The sequence below is a fragment of the Microtus oregoni genome, unplaced genomic scaffold, assembly GCF_018167655.1.
Source record: "Microtus oregoni isolate MIOR12 unplaced genomic scaffold, Mior012 000003F_ref0000135, whole genome shotgun sequence".
In the NCBI taxonomy this organism is placed as follows: Eukaryota; Metazoa; Chordata; class Mammalia; order Rodentia; family Cricetidae; genus Microtus; species Microtus oregoni.
Genome location: NW_024543062.1, coordinates 6,813,609 through 6,836,910, shown reverse-complemented (window position 1 = coordinate 6,836,910; position 23,302 = coordinate 6,813,609). Strand labels below are relative to the sequence as shown.

Below are 23,302 nucleotides of genomic sequence, written 5' to 3'. Positions count from 1 at the left end.
TAAATGAAAAAATGAACTATGTAGGCTGCAGCTTTTCTAAGGGAATGGCCGAGAAACTGACCAATGCCTGCAGATGCTCAGAATGCCCACGAGGGGGCGGCAGAGTCCAGGCTCTGTTTTAGATTTAGGGTGGCTTGAAGTGGGAGGCCTTGGAAGGGCAGAATGGACCAGAAGCATAAGAAATGAAGGCCCCTTTCTTGCCGGGCCACACCTTTAATCCCAGCACTCAGGAGGCAGGTGGATTTCTGTAAATTGGAGGCCAGCCTGATCTACATAGCAAATTCCAGGCCCACCAGGGCTACATAGTGAGACTCTGTCTCAAAAACAAACAAACAAACAAATAAATAAGGGGGATGGAGAGATGGCTCCACGGTTAAGAGCCCTGGCAGCTCTTCCAGAGAACCCGGGTTCAATAGCCTAGCACTCACACGACCGCTCACAGCTGTCTGTAACTTCAGTTCCAGGGGATCCGATACCCTTGCACAAACATACATGCCAGCAAAATACCAATGCACGTGAAATTAAAACTAAATAAATAAATAAAGTAAAACAAAACCGTTCCCAAGGTTTGGAGGGAGGGATCTGAGGGCAAAATGCTTGCTGTGCAAATGTGAAGACCTGAGCTAAATTACACAGAATTATGTATAGATGGGCCGGTAGCACACACCCGTAATCCCAGTGTTCCTGTGGAGGGATAGGAGCCGAGGCGGGAGAATGCCTGGACGTTGGTGTTGGTGTCTCAGCTCGCCTGGCACAGGCAGCAGGGAACAAGAAGATACCTTGTTTCAAACCTGTGGAAAGGGAGTCGGAGGACGCCAGAGGTTGTCCTCACGTTCTCTGAGGCACGCGTGTGACTAGACTCTCATGCACACCCTAAAAACTGACCCCCGACAGGCCAGGCCAGCGAGGATGTCTCGCAGATGAAGGCACTTGCTGATGAGCCCCATGCCCTGAGTCCAATGCCCCTGACCCACACGGGGGAAGGCGAGAACAAACTCCCTCAAGTTGCCCTCTGACCTCCCCACGTGTGCAGTAGCGTGCAGCTGTGTGTGCCCCTCTGAGCACACACAAACAGATGTAAAATAAGACATCTCCAAAATGTTCAGACTTGTAGGAGTGAAGTGGACCTGAGGAATGATCTGGGCTGGGTCCGAATGGTCACATGATTTCCCCCGGAGCTGATGAGAGAGCTGGGGCTGGAAATAGAGCCCAGGACACCCATCTCTCAGGGACTCTGCAAAGAGCATGAACTTTGTTCTAGAGGAAAGCGGGGACTTGGTTATTTTCTTAAATTTACTATTATTGTGTGTATATACAGTGTGTGTGCACATGTGTCTCTGTGCGTGTGCCTGTGTCTCTGTGTGTGCCCGTGTGCCTGTGCTCTTGTGTCTCTGTGCATGTGTATGTGTGCCTGTGTGTCCGTACTTGTGTGTCTCTGTGCGTGTGCATGCGTGTCTGTGTGTCCATGTGTGCCTGCGCACATGTGTCTCTGTGTGTGTGCATGTGTGCCTGTGCTTGTTTGTCTCTATGAGTGTGCATGTGTGTCTGTGTGTGCCTATGTGCCCATGCTTGTGTGTCTCTGGGCGTGTGTCTGTGTGCCTATGTGTACCTATGTGTCTGTGCATGTGTGTCTCTGTGCCTATGCATGTGTGTCTGTGTGTGTGCATGTGTGCCTGTGCTTGTTTGTCTCTATGCGTGTGCATGTGTGTCTATGTGTGCCTATGTGCCAATGCTTGTGTGTCTCTGTGCTTGTGTGTCTGTGTGTGTCTCTGTTCCTGTGCACATGTGTCTCTGTGTGTGCATGTGTGCCTGTGCTTGTTTGTCTCTATGCATTTGCATGTGTGTCTGTGTGTACCTGTGCGCCTGTGCTTGTGTGTCTCTGTGCTTATGTTTGTGTGCCTCCGTGTGCATGTGTGCATGCGTGCCTATGCATGTGTGTCTCTGTGTGTGCATGTGTGCCTGTGCATGTATGCCTCTGTGTGTTTGCATGTGTGTTCCTTGGTGCACATGTACATGTGTGCCTGTGTGTATGTGTCTGTGTCTCATGTGGGTCACACATGGAGACCAGAGGGAAAGTCAGGTGTCCTGCTCTGTCACTCTGATTTCCTTAGGCTGGGTCCCTGGATCTGCAGTGAGGCTGGCAGCTGGGGTTACAGACCCATGTGGATAACCATGCACAACTCTTTAGTTTTTTATTTTTATTTTATTTTTATATTTTTGAGACAGGGTCACATCATGTGACTCTGACTAGCCTGGAACTTACTCTATAGATCACCAGGCTGGTCTTGAACTCACAGAGATCCACCTGCCTCTCTTTCCCGAGAGCTAGGACTGAAGGTGTGAGCCACCACACCTGGCAAGCACAGCTTTTAAAACATTTAGTACATTTTAATCACTTTTTTGTTTGTTTTTTCAAGACAGAGTTTCTCTGTGTAGCCCTGGCTGTCCAGGAACTCACTCTGTAGTCCAGGCTGGCCTTGAACTCGCAGAGATCTGCCTGCCTCTGCCTCCTGAGTCTGGGATTAAAGGTGTGTGCCACCACTGCCTGGCCCTTTAATTGCTTCTTTTGTGCATGTATATGTGTGCATGTGTGTGCACACATGTGTCACGGTACATATGTGACGATCAGAGGGCAATTTGTGGGAGTTGATTCTCTTTCTATCAGGTCTGGCATGACAAAAAGCACCTCTACCCATTGAACTATCTTGCCAGTTTTCCGCCTTTTAACTTGGCTTCTGGGGATTTGAACTCAAGTCTTTATGCTTGCCCCAAAAGTGTTTTTATCCACTGAGAAATTTCTCCAGCCCCTAAAGAGCTTGATTCTCTTTCTGCCTTGTGTGTGTGAACAAATGTGGTCCTGAGTCATGGCATTCTCCAGAGATCAGCAAGTGAAGCTGGGGGAGGCTCGGGGTGGCATCTTTCTTGGGTGAAGATATTCCCTCTCTTGGGACTTAGGATTGAATTACATTCTGGAAGAAAGAGGAGAACAGAGAGCCCAGGAAATGTGGCTCAGGAACCAGTATAATGTGGCAAGTAGAGAAAGTTCTAGAATCTGTAAAACTTGCAACCAATTTGCTTTGGCTGCTTTTAGTTATTTATAAATGAATATGGGGGTTAGAGTGATGGTTAAGTGTTCACTTCTCAGTACCAAATACAGGCTCACAATAGCCTGTTTCTCCAGCCCAGAGGATCTGGTGCCCTTTTCTGGCCATCACTGGCAATTGCACACATGTTCACGCAATACAGATACACATACAAATAATTAAAAACAAGATAAATCTTAAAAAATTATATAATTTTATTTACATAGGAAAAATTAGAATTCACCAAAAAAGCCTTAATTTTACCCGATCTTAGAAAGAAACTTAAAGCTAAGCATGACCTTGTAAAGACAGATGGTCTATATTAAAAACAGTGCTGTCCCTGGAAATGGAATGCCATCTTTCTCAGAAGAGTGTTTGAAAATGGTAAAATTCAGTCCAGTGTCTAAGCAATCATTGCAGGAAAGGGCACGCGGGGCACTGTCCTTGGTGCTGAATCGGACTTAGGCGTTCTGGGAGGCACCGCCTGCTGTCATGACACGCCGGCTGTAGTTCCGCTGTAGTTTCCACACTGTTGGAGCTTCCAGCACTGCGGTCTCTCCGGTGTTCACTCTTTCTACTACAGGGTCTATTTCCCAACAAATCCCCGTGGGGAATTCTCAGTGGAGGACGTGTTCCAACATGCTTGACCCAGTGGGGCTCTCCTCAGTCCTCAGCTCCACGGTTCCATGCGAAACCGCTTACAGTGACGTCATGACGACCTGGGGCCTCTGGATCTGGATCTGAAAAGAGGAACAGAAGTGGGCGAGGGCCGAGCACAGGAGAAATCTAGTTTTTGGAAACACTTAAGACTTGGGCCCACAACCCTGCAACTATTCAGACCCAAAATCAGGGTTAGGGGTTGGGGTCCTACCAGGTAGAAGGGACGACGGAGGGCTTAGGGCACCGGAGGTGGGTGGTTCATCCGGGTCATTCTTACCTTTTCGTCAGGGTTTATATTACGCAAGGCATCAAAGTTGCTGTACACAGAGCCCAAGTTGATGTAGTCTTCTCGTTCTAAGGGAGGAAGAACCCCAAAGAAACGGGGTCACAAAGACAAACAATCATCAGTTCCTTGAGCCCCAATGATTGGGAGGGTGTTCGTCCCATACCCAGGAAACAAAAGCCAATGGGAGTGCGGTAGACTGCTTGAATCAGTTGCTCCCCAATACCTCCCTGAAGTAATCATTTTAAAGCTACAGTCGGGTGTGTGTGTGTGGGGGGGGGGGTCCGTGCCTGTAATAACAGGACTAAAGAGGCAGAGGCAGGAGGATGACAAGTTTGAGGGTACTATGGAATATAGGGAGAGAGTGTGTCTCAAGAATGATGTAGACAAGACTGGCTTTGATTCACAGGTCCACTTCCTTCTGCCTCCCGAATGCCAGAATTAAAGGTCTCCACTACCAGGCCCGTCATTGTTTGCTTTCTGAGACAGGGTCTCACGTGTCTCGGGCTGGCCTCAACTTCACAATGTAGTGAGGGATGACCCTCTTCTGTGCTGGGGTAACGCAGGCGCACCGCCACATGTGATTTATGTGGTACCGGAAATCAAAACTAGGACTTCCTACACCCTAAGCAAGCCCTCCACTCACTGACTCACATCCCCAGTCCCGTTTCTGGAAATTATAATGTTTGCGTTTAACAAACTACACTGCTAACCTCTTTGCTGAGTTGTAAGTCTCTTGGTGATGGGCATATTTGCCCCTGGTCTCTCCTCTATATCCCCATAGGCATGTATGTTCCAGAGAAATGTATACCATCGACTGGCTCCGTGCTTCCCCTAGGGTGTTGCTACAATACCCATGTTGTATCTCACCCAGGCTCTAGGTGAGCTTTTGAAGGCGGCACCAAGTGTTCAGGGATGGCAAATGATCCGGGTACCTTTCTCGGGGCTCCTATGTCTCCCACCCTATCTGAGTCTGAGCTCCGCAGAGATTGCCAGTACCTTCGTTGTGGTCAAAACCCATGTTGTTGAAGGTGCCAGGAGTTCTGCCTTCCTCTTCATTCCACTTTTGCATCTGAGTCACTCTGGAACGTTCCCTGTTGGTGGAAAACACCAGGGGACCCAGTTAAGCTTACAGAGTAGAGACAACGGGCCCGGGATGAGCCACATCCGGAGAGAGAACATGGAGAAGAGGATTTGGATGGCGAAGGAAGGGGGGGCCAGCCGCTTACCTTTGCGCCTCTCTTCTGTAGCGGAAGGAGAACACGGCCAGGATAACGAGGACCACAACCAGCACAGCCACCCCGGCTCCCACGAGCCCATAGACCAGGCTTTTCTGGATGCCCCAGTCGCAAGTCTCTCCGCTGTACCAGTGAGTGTCTGTGGTCAGGCAGCTGATGTGGGAGGAGGGCAGAGAGGAAAGAGTCAGTCATGCTCTGGCCTCGTGGGTTCCCAAGGGGAGGTGCACGTTTGAAGAGAGCTCTGAGGAGATGAACCTTGGCGCCTGTGGGGGCAGAGGCCAGCCTCGGGCCCTGCCTACCTGGTTTTTGGAGGCCAGGTCTTTACGTGGTTGTAGTGGTTGAGTGAAAAGTGGCCCCCACAGTGTTGGAACATTTGGCCGGCATTTGGTGGTGCTGTTTGGGGAGGGTATGGGACTTTTAAGAAGTGGAGCCTCGCTAGAGAAAGTACGTCTCAAAGTTGGCTTTGAGGGATTATGGTCTCTCACCATTCGAGATCCCCCCCCACCAAACAATAAACCAAAATAAATGCTCCCCCATAATTGCTTTTGGTCATGGCGTTTTATTGCCACCGTAGTTAATGGACTGGTTTGTAGCTTGTGTACTTCGTGCATGCAGTACCCACAGAAACCAGAAGAGGGCATCTTATTCCCCAGAATTGGAGTTAACAGTTGTGAGCCACCAGGTGGGAGCCAAGTCCTCTTCGAGAACAGCAAGCGCCCATGACTTCCAAGACATCTCTCTAGCCTATACCTGGCTTTTACACTGGTGCTGGGGATCCGAACTCAGGTCCTCATGCTTGTGTGGCAAGCACTTTACCAACCGAGCCATCTTCCTAACCCTTCCTAGTCCCCCGCTTTGAGACAGAGCCTCTCAGGGTAGCCAGACTGACTTTGAACTCATGATCTTCCTGGAACTTCTGCCTCCCAAGTGCTGGTATCACAGACATGCGCCACCTCACTCAGGGTTCAGTTTGCAATGCCCTTCTTTTTTTTCCTATGCTGTGAGTAGGCTGTACCGGCTTCCTGTCCCATGGAGACACATACAGCCTTCTTTATCTATTTCAATAGCAGGAGACTTTTTTTTTTCCAAGACAGGGTTACTCTGTGGCTTTGGAGCCTGTCCTAGAGCTAGCTCTGTAGACCAGGCTGGCCTCGAACTCCCAGTGCTGGGATTAAAGGTGTGCACCACCACCGCCCGGCAGGAGACATTTTTAAAAATTATAAAATTACATTTATTCACTCTGTGTGTGTTTGTGTGTATGTGTGTGTGTGTGTGTGTACTGTGTGTACTGTGGAGGTCAGAGAGCAACTTGCAAATGTTGGTTCAACTCATTAGGCTTAGCGGCAAGCCCTTTAACCCACTGAGACACCTCTCGGGATGTGGGGTGCACGTTCTTTCTCTGGAAAGGAAGCCCTGTGTTCTCTGCTAGACTGGGACCCTGAAGCTTGAGCGTCCACTGCTCATTCTGTCTTGAAGTTTCTCCTGACCCACTTTTGTCGACTCTGGACTTGGCCATGCATGTCCCTTTAACCCTGCAACCTGATTCTTTCACAACCGTATACTCTCAAGAGGTGCAGCATGTTATATATAATAATCTCATGACCTTGGCCTCCAGGAGAGGAGCCTCCCCACGGGCAAAGTGCGGTACTCACAGACACTGGGGGCCACTCCGCTGCAGCTGGCACTTGCCATAGTGGCAGTCCAGGGAGGATTTGTACCCTGTTGAGCAGGCCGTGATACAGTGCCACTTTTCGTCCTTTTGTTCCGTGAAGACATACTGTTCATACTCTTCCCCAGCCTGCTGTCGGCATTTCTCTGAGGGGGACGTGGAAAAACAGCTAAGAATCAAGAGGCCCAGCTCCTCCCTGCCAGGCTCCTCCCTGCCCCGCTCCTCCCTGCCCTGCTCCTCCCTGCCCTGCTCCTCCCTGCCCAGCTCCTCCCTGCCTCCCTCCTCCCTGACAGGCTTCTCTATCTTCCCGAGCCTTTTCCAGAACAGCTCACATTACTTACCTTCAGGAGTGATGATGCCTGAAATGTTTTGCACTTGGGTGTCTTCTGCATTGAAACACAGTAAAAATGCTGTGGAGGAAACACATACCGCCCATTATCACAGAGGCTCCTGTGTGGGAGAGGGGAAGGAGCGAGACAGTGCACTGTGAAGTGTTCTCCTTAGGCTCCTGTGTTTGGACACTGTCTGGGGAGGTTGTGGAAACTTTCAGGCACGGGGCTTCCCTGGGTCAAAGTAGGAGCCAGGCTAGAAGGCTGTAGACTACTCCGCTTTCACCGGAGCCTTCTGCCTTGAGGGCTTTTTTTTTTTTTTTTTTTTTTTTTTGACAGGGTCTCACTCTGTGGATAACCCTGGCTGCCCTGGAATTCAATATGTGACTGGGTTGCCCTCCAACTCACAGAGGTCTGCCTGCCTGAGGCCCCAAGGCTGTGTTTAAAGACATATGCTACCACATAGGCCAGGCCAGGACTTCATGAGGAACAGCAGACAGCAGGTGTCTGATCTGCTTCCATAGTGCTGCCTGCCCATCCAGGGGAGGCTGTATCCCCACAAGTCAGGGAACCGAAAACATCCTTCCGCTTTGGCCTTGTTTCTGATAGTTTTGACAACAGCCCTTTAACTAGTGGGCATGGAAGCTGGAAATCGCAGGGGTTGGGGTGGGGTTGGGGGTTGTCAGGCTTTCAGCTGTCTGATGGGCCCCACTCACAGGGTCCTGTGGCTCAGAGGGTCTCAGAGGGTCCACAGCCCCTCTGCCAGGATCCCCCACACAGCTCACTGTACAGCCAGTCACGTGTTGCCCCATCCGTCCCAAATCCCCTTGCTGTTGATGCTCTGCAGGAATTCTCCATCTCTGCACTGCTCCGTGCCCTCCCACCCAAGGCTTTCTCCCAGTGTGACGGGAGTGACAAGCTGGACACAGATCCCAGTGACCCACAACCTCCACTTGCCTTCCTTTCCTAAACCTCACCTGCCCCAGGGTCAAAAGTCAGGGGAATTAAGGAGTCACCCTCTGAGAGCCCTTCCCTCCAGGAGGGCCTTACCTGTACAGTTATTATCAGCACCGCTTACTTGAACCTGGGTTGCATTTATGATTGTTTCCTGCACATTACTTTTGATGTTCTGTAACACGTCTTCATATTTTGGGGTGTACTGGGTCTTCAAGATGACATCATAATCCACAATGATACTGCCGTTCCTGGGGAGATAGGGGTGGTACCCTTGAGCATCCTCCTATGGTCATCCCTGCTACTCACCTTTGACATCCTTTGCCTCCTCTATACTCCTGGGAGGAATCCCAGGCAAGAAGATTTAAGTACAGAGAAAGATTTTATCAGGAAAGACAGAGACAGAGGGAGAGAGCGAGATGAGAGAGACAGACACACTGAGAGAAACAGACAGACAGACACACATACACATACATGTATTAGGGAGCACTGGAGAGATAGCTCAGTTAGTTAATGAAGTCTCTGATGGACAAACACAGAATTCAGGCGCTCAGGTAAAAGTTGGCTGTCATGACATACATCTGTAACCCCGGCACCAGGGAGAGCAGAGGCTGGTGGATTGCTTGATCTCCTGTGAGTCTCACTGAATTGATGAGCCCCTGGCTAAATGAGAGACCTGGTTACTAAAAATAGGGTGGAGAGAGAGATTGGGGGAGACACCCGATGTGGGCCTCTGGCTTCCACATCTATTCACACACATGTACCTATACACACACACACACAGATGGAGGCACGTGTATGTCTCTGAGCATACACACACACACACACACACACACACACACACACACAAAATATGTATGAGTGGTGGAGAGATAGCTGAGACTTGCACCCAGAAAAAGTCACCAAGGACCCAGGGAAAAGACACCACCCTTGATCTCAGACTTCCCGCCACCAGAGCAGTGGGCGTAGTAGAGATTTCTGTTGTTCGAGCCACAACTGCTGGCATTCCCGTGCAGCACCCACTGTGGGCTAACACAGGTAGCCCCCCAATTGGTCTCTGTAATCATGACTGTTGTTTCTACACAAAAGACCTTCTTTTTGCTAGACCCGGGTACTCACTTCAGCCCTTTGATGATAACCCCGTCATACTCAGGAATTCCAGCATAAATCTTCGCCATCTGAAAGGCAAGGGGCCAATGTGTCATCCTGGAAGTCCCATCTTGGGGACTTTCTGTGGGATAGCAGTACTCCCCAGTCCTCATCCCAACTGCTAGCAACCGGGAGATCAAATAGAGAGTCCCTCGCCAGAGACCAGGCTTGTTCCGGTACCTTCTTGCAGCTCCCAGGCAAGTCTTGCTTCCCATCCCCTACCTGCCCTGGCTAGCTGAGAAGCACACACATTTAACAACTCAGTTGCCATCTTAACCCCTCCCTCCAGATTCCTCTGGGTGGTGGTGGGGGGTGGGATGGGGCTGTGTGGTCTCCTGGGGTTACCTGTTCTGAGAATGTCTCATTGAACTTCTTGAATTCATCGGATTCTCGGTCATTTAGCTCTTCGCTGAAGTTTTGGCTGGTCACTCTGACAGTCACTTCCACGGTGGCAGAGACTGTGGGCTCTAAGAGGACAGACAGAAGCACCGACCACTGAGAGGGACCCTTACCAAAGAAATCCCGATCCCCGGAAGTCCCAGTCTGGACGCAGGGAGGAGGGGCATACTGTATTCCTTAGGGCTTATGGATGGTAGAAAAATCGATTGTATATTGTACATTTCATAAATGAAAGTTGTATTTAACCTGGGCAGTCATCTGGGATGTAACTCAGTGGTAGGATACTTGCTTAGTAAGATCAAAGCTTGGGTTTTGCCACCAGCAACACAACACACAAACACACACACAACACAACACAACACACACAACATTTGATCCACCTAACCTACAGCCCACTCCTGTTCAACCACACAGCCAGCTGTGAAAGGTCAGGTGATCATTTTTTCCCTTTTCTTTTCTTTATTCATCACACCTAGTCTGATGGTTTTTCTGTGTGTCCATGTGTCTGCCTGTGGGAGAAAGAGGGTAGTTTCACACGCCACCAGCCCAGGAGAAGACCCATGTTCAAGATCTGAAGTAGGATTTCCACAGAGCAGCTATTGCTCTTCCAGCGTGGGAAAGTCAAGCAAATTCTGGCTGTGGGCGACTGTGCACCTGCAGCTGCGCGTTGAGGCCAGAGGACGGCATCAGCTGCCGCCATGCCGCCACTGTCTTTGTTTTGGGGGATAGGGTCTCTCAGTGGATGGGAAATGGATGAGCTGGTCAGCTAGCCCCGGGGTCTGCTCGGCTCTGCCTCCCCCACAACTGGGGTTACAAGCATGCACAACCACACCCCCTCTTTTTTCTACACAGGTCTTAGGGATTGAACTCAGGCCCTCAAGCCTGTCAAGGCAAGCATTTTACCAACCAAGCTGCCCTCCAGTCCAGAGTAAGACACTATGACTCCAACACGGTAAATAGGGGGGCCACCCCTCTGCAACCATGGTGAGTTAATAGCTTGGGTTTTTCAAAGATTTATTTATTTATTATGTATACAGTGTTCTGTCTGCATGTGTGCCTGCAGGTCAGAAGGGGGCATCAGATCCCCTGGAACTGGAGTTACAGATGACTGTGGGCTGCCGTGTGGGTGCTGGGAACTGAACCTGGGTCCTTTGCAAGAGCAGCCAGTGCTCATAACCACGGAGGCATCTCTCCAGGCCCCATGTATTTATTCTTATATGTGTACCGCGTGTGGTGTGTGTGTGTGTGTGTGTGTTTGTGTGTGTGTGTGTGCCTGTGGAGATGTGAGAGCCATGTGCACCTGCACAATGGAGGTCAGAAGTCAATGTCGAGTGTCTCTCTTTGTCGATTTCCACCTTATTTTTTGAGACAGGGTCTCTCGTGGGACCGGGAACTCACCAGTTTGGGTATGCTGGCTGGCCGGTGAGTTCCAGGGGCCCCACTGCTCTCTGCCCTCCCCCATTTGGGATTATGGGTGTGCACTGCCACACCCAGCTTTTTAATTGGGTGCCGGGCACCAAACAGTTCTTCCTGCTCCTGTGACAAGTACTTTACCAGGCCTTGATTCATTCTGTTTATGTTATATTTAGTTTTTATTTGTATGTGGAGGGGGTGAATGCGTGGAGGTCAGAGGACAGCTTGTGGGAGCCAGTTTTCTCCTTCCACCATGTAGGTTCCTGGACTTGAACTCTTGTCTTCAGGCTGGTGGCAAGAGCCATCTTGCCTGCATTTGTTTTGTTTTCTTTTTTTTATTTAGATTTTTTTTTAACACTTTTTGTCACCATGTAAATGTAAAATATGGGGTGACCAGAGTGATGGTTCTGAGATCAACAGTGTGTATCGCTTTTGTGGGAGACTGGAGTTCTGTTCCCGGCAGCCCAGCCAGGCAGTCATAATTCCTGTAACTCAAGTTCTAGGCGGTCCGACTCCTTCTTCTGCCCTCTGTTGGTGCCCACACATGCGGCACATGCATACGTGCACACACACACACCACATGTGCTCACACACATAAATAACTCTTTAAAAAGATATGGGCCATGAGAGGTAGGGCAAGGACAGGTGCTGGCGGGAGATTTCTATGCTGGGCACTGGGGAGGGAGATCCCTGTCTACATCTGTCATGTGACTGAATTTTCACTCACCTATCTCGATGCTCTCCACTACCTCCTCACAACGGGGTCCGTAGAAGAGGCTGGTGCACTGACATTTGAGGCCGTCCCATACCCCTCCATTCTGACAGATGACAATCGGAACAGGATCCTGACAGCGATCCCCCGAGAAGCCATTGGGGCAAAGGCAGACCTTCCCTGTCCAGGATCCTCCATTCAAGCAGTCCACTGCAAAAGACAAAGCCAAGATCTAGTACACATTGGGGTAGCATGCCATAACTTGACGTGTTCCAGACGCTGCTGCCCCTCACTCCTTCTCTCCTTTTTCATCGTCTTCTTTTTCCCTGCCTCCCTAATTTTCCGAGATGGTTTCTCACTATATAGCACAGGCTGGCTTTGAACAGGCTTCAGCCTCCCGAGTCCTGGGATTAGAGGCCAGGAATGTACCACCATGTCTGGTTTACACCCAGTGACCCTGTGAAATTGGACATTCGGACAAGACCGTCAGCATCGCCCTCGCTTCGCAGACAGAAGCAATGTAGACAGAATCCTATCCAAGCACCCAGAGAGCTTGATCTGACCCTGAGTCCAGCTCCCATCAGGTCGTCTCACAGGCATGGAAGAGAAAGCAAACGGGAAGGAATGGCATTATATCGGAAACAGAGACAGAGACGGGGTGAATCCGGGGCGGCTGACCAGTGCTGAGTCCACCAAAGATAAATAGGCATCAACTTGCCCCTCCATGCCCAGGAAGTCTGGGGTGCTGTGTTGGGCTGTTTTGACTGTTTATAACTTCTGCTAGTCAGAGACAGAGAGCTCAACAGAGAGACATGGTAGGACAGGTGGCAGCTACTCCTAACTCCTTGGGATCTGTGCAGCTCAACTTCAAATAGTTTAAATTCTCATTGTCTTATGTATTTATTAAATGCAATGTGTGTGTGTGTGTGTGTGTGTGTGTGTGTGTGTAGTCTGGATGTTGTGCCGCGTGTCTTTCTCAACTGCTCTCTACCATTTATGTTTAGGTCATGACTCACTGACCCTGGAGCTGCCTGATTTCACTAGCCTTGCTGGCCAGTGAGCCTCGGGGATCCTCCTGTGTCTGCCTTAGACTAGTCTCCTCAGAACATGGGTTCTGGAGATCTGAGCTCAGGTCCGTCTCCTTCCATAGCTGGCGCTTCACTGACTAAGCCATCTCCCCAAACCATTGATTCACTCAGTTTTAGTCTCTCTCTCTCTCTGTCTGTCTCTCTCTCTCTATAATATATTGTCAGAACTAGGCTGGGCTGTACTATGTAACCCTGGCTGTCCTCAAATTATCACTTTTCTGGCTTTGGATTGCTGAGTGGACGATTACAGGCTCCAGCCACGATTTTCAACGTTAGTTCATGTATTTGAGCATTTATTTAGTAAATTATTGAATACGTAGGAGGCCCTTTGTCAGTGTAGGAGGGCGACTGGAAAGAATACCTTACACTGTAAACTGCACACTTCACACAAAGTACAAATGACAATAGATTATAATAGAACAAGATTAGAGAGCAAGGAGAGACAGTGCAAGGGAGCACATCACATCAAAATCAGAGAGACACAACACAAGGAAGAGAGGGAGACCCACTACTGCAGGATGAGAAGGGATAGAATCAAGTCAAACTATTGATAAGAAAGCAAATAAAACATGTGATTGTCAGTGGCAAACAGATCTTGAAAAACAAAGAAAACAACTGACCCTAAATACTGAAGTATCAATGACCAAATATTGGGGAGGGAAAAAAAAGACACAGATTTAATGACATCATTGAACGTTTTTACAAAGGGGATGACCCAGAGAGACAAATAGAGAAACAAGAAAAAGATAAAAAATAACATTCAAAGATTGAAGCAAGCATGCCTGTGTTATATGTGTGTGAGTGTGTATAGTTTCTGTGAGTATCTGTGGATGTGTGTGAGTGTCTGTCTATATGCATGTGTGTGTGAGTATTTGAGAGTATGTGTGTGAATATGAGTGTGCAAAGGTGTGAATGTGTGTGAGGGTATGTGAGTGTCTATGTATGTGTAAGTGTGTCTGAAGATGAATGGGAAAACTGTGCCCTGCTGTAGCACATGAAGGATACTACAATAGAAGCAGGAAGAAGCGAAGAAAAAAATTAACAATCTACGACAGAAGAGATAAAAATTGTAAAAGTAATAACAAAACACCAGAACTGTGCCAAAATAAAAGGAGAAAATAGAAATGGAAAAAAAGAGAGAAGTGTGAGGTTCATAAAAAAAGATATACAAAATGACATATGCAGGGGCAGAATTGAAATACAGGAAACAGAAAGGGTGAGAGATAAGAGAAAAAGAACAAAAGAGAACAGAAGTTACAGAGAAGAAGATGGGGAGAGAAGTATGAAAAATGTGGAGAAAAACATTGAAAAAATGCAAAGCAAAAACTAAAAAAAGATAAAAAAAGAGAGGAGAGAAGAAAAAAAAATCTTACCCATAGTGGTGGTGAAAACAGAGGTGGTAGTAGGTTTAGTAGTAGTGGTGGGGGTAACAGTAGTGGTGGGGGTCACAGTAGTGGTGGGGGTCACAGTAGTGGTGGGGGTCACAGTAGTGGTGGGGGTCACAGTAGTGGTGGTGATCTCAGTGGTGGTGACGTCAGCAGTGGTGGTGATCTCAGTGGTAGTGATGTCAGCTGTGGTGGTGATCTCAGTGGTGGTGACGTCAGCAGTGGTGGTGATCTCAGTGGTGGTGATGTCAGCAGTGGTGGTGATCTCAGGAGTTGTACTGATCTCAGTGGTGGTGACGTCAGCAGTGGTGGTGATTTCAGTGGTGGTGACGTCAGCAGTGGTGGTGATCTCAGTGGTGGTGACGTCAGCAGTGGTGGTGATCTCAGTGGTGGTGACGTGAGGATTGGTGGTGATCTCAGTGGTGGTGACGTCAGCAGTGGTGGTGATCTCAGTGGTGGTGATGTCAGCAGTGGTGGTGATCTCAGGAGTTGTACTGATCTCAGTGGTGGTGACGTCAGCAGTGGTGGTGATTTCAGTGGTGGTGACGTCAGCAGTGGTGGTGATTTCAGTGGTGGTGACGTCAGCAGTGGTGGTGATCTCAGTGGTGGTGATATCAGCAGTGGTGGTGATCTCAGTGGTGGTGACGTCAGCAGTGGTGGTGATCTCAGTGGTGGTGACGTCAGGATTGGTGGTGATCTCAGTGGTGGTGACGTCAGCAGTGGTGGTGATCTCAGTGGTGGTGACGTCAGCAGTGGTGGTGATCTCAGTGGTGGTGACGTCAGCAGTGGTGGTGATGTCGGCGGTGGTGACGTCAGCAGTGGTGGTGATCTCGGTGGTGGTGACGTCAGCAGTGGTGGTTATCTCAGTGGTGGTGACGTCAGCAGTGGTGGTGATGTCAGTGGTGGTGACATCAGCAGTGGTGGAGATGTCGGTGGTGGTGACGTCAGCAGTGGTGGTGATCTCGGTGGTGGTGACGTCAGCAGTGGTGGTGATCTCAGTGGTGGTGACGTCAGGATTGGTGGTGATCTCAGTGGTGGTGACATCAGCAGTGGTGGTGATCTCAGTGGTGGTGATGTCAGCAGTGGTAGTGATCTCAGGACTTGTGGTGACCTCAGTGCTGGTGACGTCAGCAGTGGTGGTGATCTCAGTGGTGGTGACGTCAGCACTGGTGGTGATCTCAGTGGTGGTGATGTCAGCTGTGGTGGTGATCTCAGTGGTGGTGACGTCAGCAGTGGTGGTGATCTCAGGAGTTGTAGTGATCTCAGTGGTGGTGACGTCAGCAGTGGTGGTGATTTCAGTGGTGGTGATATCAGCAGTGGTGGTGATGTCAGTGGTGGTGACGTCAGCAGTGGTGGTGATGTCGGTGGTGGTGACGTCAGCAGTGGTGGTGATGTCGGTGGTGGTGACGTCAGCAGTGGTGGTGATCTCGGTGGTGGTGACGTCAGCAGTGGTGGTTATCTCAGTGGTGGTGACGTCAGGATTGGTGGTGATCTCAGTGGTGGTGACATCAGCAGTGGTGGTGATCTCAGTGGTGGTGACGTCAGCAGTGGTGGTGATTTCAGTGGTGGTGACGTCAGGATTGGTGGTGATCTCAGTGGTGGTGACATCAGCAGTGGTGGTGAACTGAGTGGTGGTGACGTCAGCAGTGGTGGTGATTTCAGTGGTGGTGACGTCAGCAGTGGTGGTGATGTCGGTGGTGGTTACATCAGCAGTGGTGGTGATGTCGGTGGTGGTGACATCAGCAGTGGTGGTGATCTCGGTGGTGGTGACGTCAGCAGTGGTGGTGATCTCAGTGGTGGTGACGTCAGCAGTGGTGGTGATCTCAGTGGTGGTGACGTCAGCAGTGGTGGTGATCTCAGTGGTGGTGACGTCAGCAGTGGTGGTGATCTCAGTGGTGGTGACGTCAGCAGTGGTGGTGATCTCAGTGGTGGTGATGTCAGCAGTGGTGGTGATCTCAGGAGTTGTACTGATCTCAGTGGTGGTGACGTCAGCAGTGGTGGTGATTTCAGTGGTGGTGACGTCAGCAGTGGTGGTGATCTCAGTGGTGGTGATCTCAGTGGTGGTGACATCAGCAGTGGTGGTGATCTCAGTGGTGGTGACGTCAGCAGTGGTGGTGATCTCAGTGGTGGTGACGTCAGCAGTGGTGGTGATCTCAGTGGTGGTGACGTCAGGATTGGTGGTGATCTCAGTGGTGGTGACGTCAGCAGTGGTGGTGATCTCAGTGGTGGTGACGTCAGCAGTGGTGGTGATCTCAGTGGTGGTGACGTCAGCAGTGGTGGTGATGTCGGCGGTGGTGACGTCAGCAGTGGTGGTGATCTCGGTGGTGGTGACGTCAGCAGTGGTGGTTATCTCAGTGGTGGTGACGTCAGCAGTGGTGGTGATGTCAGTGGTGGTGACATCAGCAGTGGTGGAGATGTCGGTGGTGGTGACGTCAGCAGTGGTGGTGATCTCGGTGGTGGTGACGTCAGCAGTGGTGGTGATCTCAGTGGTGGTGACGTCAGGATTGGTGGTGATCTCAGTGGTGGTGACATCAGCAGTGGTGGTGATCTCAGTGGTGGTGATGTCAGCAGTGGTAGTGATCTCAGGACTTGTGGTGACCTCAGTGCTGGTGACGTCAGCAGTGGTGGTGATCTCAGTGGTGGTGACGTCAGCACTGGTGGTGATCTCAGTGGTGGTGATGTCAGCTGTGGTGGTGATCTCAGTGGTGGTGACGTCAGCAGTGGTGGTGATCTCAGGAGTTGTAGTGATCTCAGTGGTGGTGACGTCAGCAGTGGTGGTGATTTCAGTGGTGGTGATATCAGCAGTGGTGGTGATGTCAGTGGTGGTGACGTCAGCAGTGGTGGTGAACTGAGTGGTGGTGACGTCAGCAGTGGTGGTGATTTCAGTGGTGGTGACGTCAGCAGTGGTGGTGATGTCGGTGGTGGTTACATCAGCAGTGGTGGTGATGTCGGTGGTGGTGACATCAGCAGTGGTGGTGATCTCGGTGGTGGTGACGTCAGCAGTGGTGGTGATCTCAGTGGTGGTGACGTCAGCAGTGGTGGTGATCTCAGTGGTGGTGACGTCAGCAGTGGTGGTGATCTCAGTGGTGGTGACGTCAGCAGTGGTGGTGATCTCAGTGGTGGTGACGTCAGCAGTGGTGGTGATCTCAGTGGTGGTGATGTCAGCAGTGGTGGTGATCTCAGGAGTTGTACTGATCTCAGTGGTGGTGACGTCAGCAGTGGTGGTGATTTCAGTGGTGGTGACGTCAGCAGTGGTGGTGATCTCAGTGGTGGTGATCTCAGTGGTGGTGATCTCAGTGGTGGTGACGTCAGCAGTGGTGGTGATCTCAGTGGTGGTGACGTCAGGATTGGTGGTGATCTCAGTGGTGGTGACGTCAGCAGTGGTGGTGATCTCAGTGGTGGTGATGTCAGCAGTGGTGGTGATCTCAGGAGTTGTACTGATCTCAGTGGTGGTGACGTCAGCAGTGGTGGTGATTTCAGTGGTGGTGACGTCAGCAGTGGTGGTGATCTCAGTGGTGGTGATATCAGCAGTGGTGGTGATCTCAGTGGTGGTGACGTCAGCAGTGGTGGTGATCTCAGTGGTGGTGACGTCAGGATTGGTGGTGATCTCAGTGGTGGTGACGTCAGCAGTGGTGGTGATCTCAGTGGTGGTGACGTCAGCAGTGGTGGTGATCTCAGTGGTGGTGACGTCAGCAGTGGTGGTGATGTCGGCGGTGGTGACGTCAGCAGTGGTGGTGATCTCGGTGGTGGTGACGTCAGCAGTGGTGGTTATCTCAGTGGTGGTGACGTCAGCAGTGGTGGTGATGTCAGTGGTGGTGACATCAGCAGTGGTGGTGATGTCGGTGGTGGTGACATCAGCAGTGGTGGTGATCTCGGTGGTGGTGACGTCAGCAGTGGTGGTGATCTCAGTGGTGGTGACGTCAGGATTGGTGGTGATCTCAGTGGTGGTGACATCAGCAGTGGTGGTGATCTCAGTGGTGGTGATGTCAGCAGTGGTAGTGATCTCAGGACTTGTGGTGACCTCAGTGGTGGTGACGTCAGCAGTGGTGGTGATCTCAGGAGTTGTAGTGATCTCAGTGGTGGTGACGTCAGCAGTGGTGGTGATTTCAGTGGTGGTGATATCAGCAGTGGTGGTGATGTCAGTGGTGGTGACGTCAGCAGTGGTGGTGATGTCAGTGGTGGTGACGTCAGCAGTGGTGGTGATGTCGGTGGTGGTGACGTCAGCAGTGGTGGTGATCTCGGTGGTGGTGACGTCAGCAGTGGTGGTTATCTCAGTGGTGGTTTCGTCAGGATTGGTGGTGATCTCAGTGGTGGTGACATCAGCAGTGGTGGTGATCTCAGTGGTGGTGACGTCAGCAGTGGTGGTGATTTCAGTGGTGGTGACGTCAGGATTGGTGGTGATCTCAGTGGTGGTGACATCAGCAGTGGTGGTGATCTCAGTGGTGGTGACGTCAGCAGTGGTGGTGATTTCAGTGGTGGTGACGTCAGCAGTGGTGGTGATGTCGGTGGTGGTTACATCAGCAGTGGTGGTGATGTCGGTGGTGGTGACATCAGCAGTGGTGGTGATCTCGGTGGTGGTGACATCAGCAGTGGTGGTTATCTCGGTGGTGGTGACGTCAGGATTGGTGGTGATCTCAGTGGTGGTGACATCAGCAGTGGTGGTGATCTCAGTGGTGGTGATGTCAGCAGTGGTAGTGATCTCAGGACTTTTAGTGACCTCAGTGGTGGTGACGTCAGCAGGGGTGGTGATCTCAGTGGTGGTGACGTCAGCAGTGGTGGTGATCTCAGTGGTGGTGATGTCAGCTGTGGTGGTGATCTCAGTGGTGGTGACGTCAGCAGTGGTGGTGATCTCAGTGGTGGTGACGTCAGCAGTGGTGGTGATGTCAGTGGTGGTGACGTCAGCAGTGGTGGTGATGTCAGTGGTGGTGGCGTCAGCAGTGGTGGTGATCTCAGTGGTGGTGACGTCAGGATTGGTGGTGACGTCAGCAGTGGTGGTGATCTCAGTGGTGGTGACGTCAGCAGTGGTGGTGATGTCAGTGGTGGTGATCTCAGTGGTGGTGACGTCAGCAGTGGTGGTGATCTCAGTGGTGGTGACGTCAGCAGTGGTGGTGATGTCAGTGGTGGTGACGTCAGCAGTGGTGGTGATCTCAGGAGTTGTAGTGATCTCAGTGGTGGTGACGTCAGCAGTGGTGGTGATCTCAGGACTTGTAGTGATCTCAGTGGTGGTGGCGTCAGCAGTGGTGGTGATCTCAGTGGTGGTGACGTCAGGATTGGTGGTGATCTCAGTGGTGGTGACGTCAGCAGTGGTGGTGATCTCAGGAGTTGTAGTGATCTCAGTGGTGGTGGAGTCAGCAGTGGTGGTGATGTCAGTGGTGGTGACGTCAGCAGTGGTGATGATTTCAGGAGTTGTATTGATCTCAGTGGTGGTGACGTCAGCAGTGGTGATGATCTCAGTGGTGGTGACGTCAGCAGTGGTGGTGATGTCAGTGGTGGTGACGTCAGCAGTGGTGGTGATGTCAGTGGTGGTGACGTCAGCAGTGGTGGTGATCTCAGGAGTGGTGGTGATCTCAGTGGTGGTGACATCAGCAGTGGTGGTGATGTCAGTGGTGGTGACGTCAGCAGTGGTGGTGATCTCAGGAGTGGTGGTGATGTCAGTGGTGGTGACGTCAGCAGTGGTGGTGATCTCAGTGGTGGTGACATCAGCAGTAGTGGTGATCTCAGTGGTGGTGACGTCAGCAGTGGTGGTGATCTCAGTGGTGGTGACGTCAGCAGTGGTGGTGATCTCAGTGGTTGTGACGTCAGCAGTGGTGGTGATCTCAGTGGTGGTGACGTCAGGATTGGTGGTGATCTCAGTGTTGGTGACATCAGCAGTGGTAGTGATCTCAGTGGTGGTGATGTCAGCAGTGGTAGTGATCTCAGGACTTTTAGTGACCTCAGTGGTGGTGACGTCAGCAGTGTTGGTGATGTCAGTGGTGGTGACGTCAGCAGTGGTGGTGATCTCAGTGGTGGTAATGTCAGCTGTGGTGGTGATCTCAGTGGTGGTGACGTCAGCTGTGGTGGTGATCTCAGTGGTGGTGACGTCAGCAGTGGTGGTGATGTCAGTGGTGGTGACGTCAGCAGTGGTGGTGATGTCAGTGGTGGTGGCGTCAGCAGTGGTGGTGATCTCAGTGGTGGTGACGTCAGGATTGGTGGTGACGTCAGCAGTGGTGGTGATCTCAGTGGTGGTGACGTCAGCAGTGGTGGTGATGTCAGTGGTGGTGACGTCAGCAGTGGTGGTGATGTCAGTGGTGGTGGCGTCAGCAGTGGTGGTGATCTCAGTGGTGGTGACGTCAGCAGTGGTGGTGATCTCAGTGGTGGTGACGTCAGCAGTGGTGGTGATGTCAGTGGTGGTGATGTCAGTGGTGGTGACGTCAGCAGTGGTGGTGATGTCAGTGGTGGTGACGTCAGCCTTGGTGGTGATCTCAGGAGTGGTGGTGATCTCAGTGGTGGTGACATCAGCAGTGGTGGTGATGTCAGTGGTGGTGACGTCAGCAGTGGTGGTGACGTCAGCAGTGGTGGTGATCTCAGTGGTGGTGACGTCAGCAGTGGTGGTGATGTCAGTGGTGGTGACTTCAGCAGTGGTGGTGATCTCAGTGGTGGTGACGTCAGCAGTGGTGGTGATCTCAGTGGTTGTGACGTCAGGATTGGTGGTGATCTCAGTGGTGGTGACATCAGCAGTGGTGGTGATCTCAGTGGTGGTGACGTCAGCAGTGGTGGTGATCTCAGTGGTGGTGACGTCAGCAGTGGTGGTGATCTCAGTGGTGGTGACGTCAGGATTGGTGGTGATCTCAGTGGTGGTGACATCAGCAGTGGTGGTGATCTCAGTGGTGGTGATGTCAGCAGTGGTAGTGATCTCAGGACTTGTAGTGACCTCAGTGGTGGTGACGTCAGCAGTGGTGGTGACGTCAGCAGTGTTGGTGAAGTCAGTGGTGGTGACGTCAGCAGTGGTGGTGATCTCAGTGGTGGTGACATCAGCAGTAGTGGTGATCTCAGTGGTGGTGACGTCAGCAGTGGTGGTGATCTCAGTGGTGGTGACGTCAGCAGTGGTGGTGATCTCAGTGGTTGTGACGTCAGCAGTGGTGGTGATCTCAGTGGTGGTGACATCAGCAGTGGTGGTGATGTCAGTGGTGGTGACGCCAGCTGTGGTGGTGATGTCATTGGTGGTGACGTCAGCAGTGGTGGTGATCTCAGTGGTGGTGAGGTCAGCAGTGGTTGTGATCTCAGTGCTGGTGACGTCAGGAGTGGTGGTGATCCCAGTGGTGGTTATGTCAGGAGTGGTAGTGATGTCAGCAGTGGTGGTGATGTCAGTGGTGGGTACGTCAGCAGTGGTGGTGATCTCAGTGGTGGTGACGTCAGCAGTGGTTGTGATCTCAGTGGTGGTGATGACAGGTGTAGTGGTGACGTCAGCAGTGGTTGTGATCTCAGTGGTGGTGACATCAGGATTGGTGGTGATCTTAGTTGTGGTGACATCAGGAGTGGTAGTGATGTCAGGAGTGGTGATCTCAGTGGTGGTGACGTCAGCAGTGGTTGTGATCTCAGTGGTGGTGAAGTCAGCTGTCGTTATGATATCAGTGGTTGTGATCTCAGGAGTGGTAGTGATGTCAGGAGTTGTAGTGATATCAGTGGTGGTAATCTCAGTGGTGGTGATGTCAGTGCTGGTGACGTCAGAAGTGGTAGTGATGTCAGTGCTGGTTGTTTCAGTGCTGGTGACGTCAGAAGTGGTGGTGATCTCAGTGCTGGTGACGTCAGGAGTGGTGGTGATCTCAGTGCTGGTGACGTCAGAAGTGGTGGTGATCTCAGTGCTGGTGACGTCAGGAGTGGTGGTGGTCTTTGTGTTGGTGACGTCAGCTGTGGTGCTAATTTCAGTGGTGGTGATGTCAGTGTTGGTGACATCAGGAGTGGTGGTGATGTCAGTGCTGGTGACATCAGGAGTGGTGGTGATCTCAGTGCTGCTGACGTCAGTAGCGGTGATGATCTCAGTGGTGGTGGTCTCAGTGCTGGTGACATCAGGAGTGGTGGTGATGTCAGTGCTCGTGACATCAGGAGTTCTGGCAATCTTATTGGTGGTGACGTCAGGAGTTGTGGAGCTCTCAGTGGTGGTGGCGTCAGCAGTGGAGGTGACATTAGGAATTGGGGTCTCAGTGCCGCTCCTTTTTACCCGATGTTTCGTCTCTGCAATGTGAATCCCACAGTCATTAGTGCAGTTTTTACTCCACAGGAGCAGATGTCTATGAATTTTCCTATTTAATGTGTGTGTTTCACCTGCACAGTTGTCTGTGTCACTGTTTTTCTGTTTGTGAGCTTATTTTCTTAATGTTTTCATCTGTCAGTTTCTTTCATGTCACTATTTTTTTCTCGTTATTGCACGGGTATCGTATGTTCCTCTCGTGTCTGTCTGGTTTTGTGTTTTAATCCCTGCATCTCCGCTGTCCCAGTCTCCGTCACTGAACTTCTCCCTTTGTGAAAATGAGGCCTTTTTTCTATTATTGTCACGTCCTTACGTTTAGTATGTGAATTCTCATTTTCCACAGCAGTGTGGTTTATTTTAACTTCCTCTCCCCATTTTATTATCTTTTTTTCCCCTGCCTGTTCACTTGACATTTTGCGGGGCTGTTGTTTTGTGTGCCTGACCCTTTTCTTGAGATTTAAGGACCCGTTGGCTGAGGTTGTCCTGTCTTTTTCTCTCGGGTCCCATTGATTAATATTTGGTTGTTTTCCTGGCTGCAAACCTCCATATTCTCCCCTCTCACTCCATCCAAGTTCCACTTGGTCCCTTCCTCCCTCCATGGCTGTTTCTCTTTCCATTGCCTCCTCTGTCCTTTTGCTCTGCATGGGCCCAGCATTCACAGTCCGTAAGCTGAGATCTCTTTTGATCCCGTCTCGGTTATTCCCTGTTTTGCA

General features: G+C 51.1%; 1 protein-coding gene across 1 annotated transcript; it reads right to left on the bottom strand.

The window, feature by feature from the left end:
- Nucleotides 1–3,314: 3,314 nt before the first annotated feature.
- Nucleotides 3,315–23,002, bottom strand: LOC121445906 (mucin-3A-like). The gene is made up of 12 exons (XM_041648074.1): nucleotides 22,996–23,002; nucleotides 14,351–22,573; nucleotides 11,905–12,099; nucleotides 9,711–9,832; nucleotides 9,336–9,394; nucleotides 8,313–8,467; nucleotides 7,275–7,343; nucleotides 6,917–7,079; nucleotides 5,256–5,417; nucleotides 5,026–5,120; nucleotides 4,021–4,097; nucleotides 3,315–3,823 (listed from the first exon to the last, which is right to left on the bottom strand). Exons 1-12 carry the CDS (start codon nucleotides 23,000–23,002, stop codon nucleotides 3,782–3,784), a joined length of 9,369 nt encoding a protein of 3,122 aa, XP_041504008.1. The 3' UTR covers nucleotides 3,315–3,781.
- Between the last annotated feature and the right edge of the window lie 300 nt (nucleotides 23,003–23,302).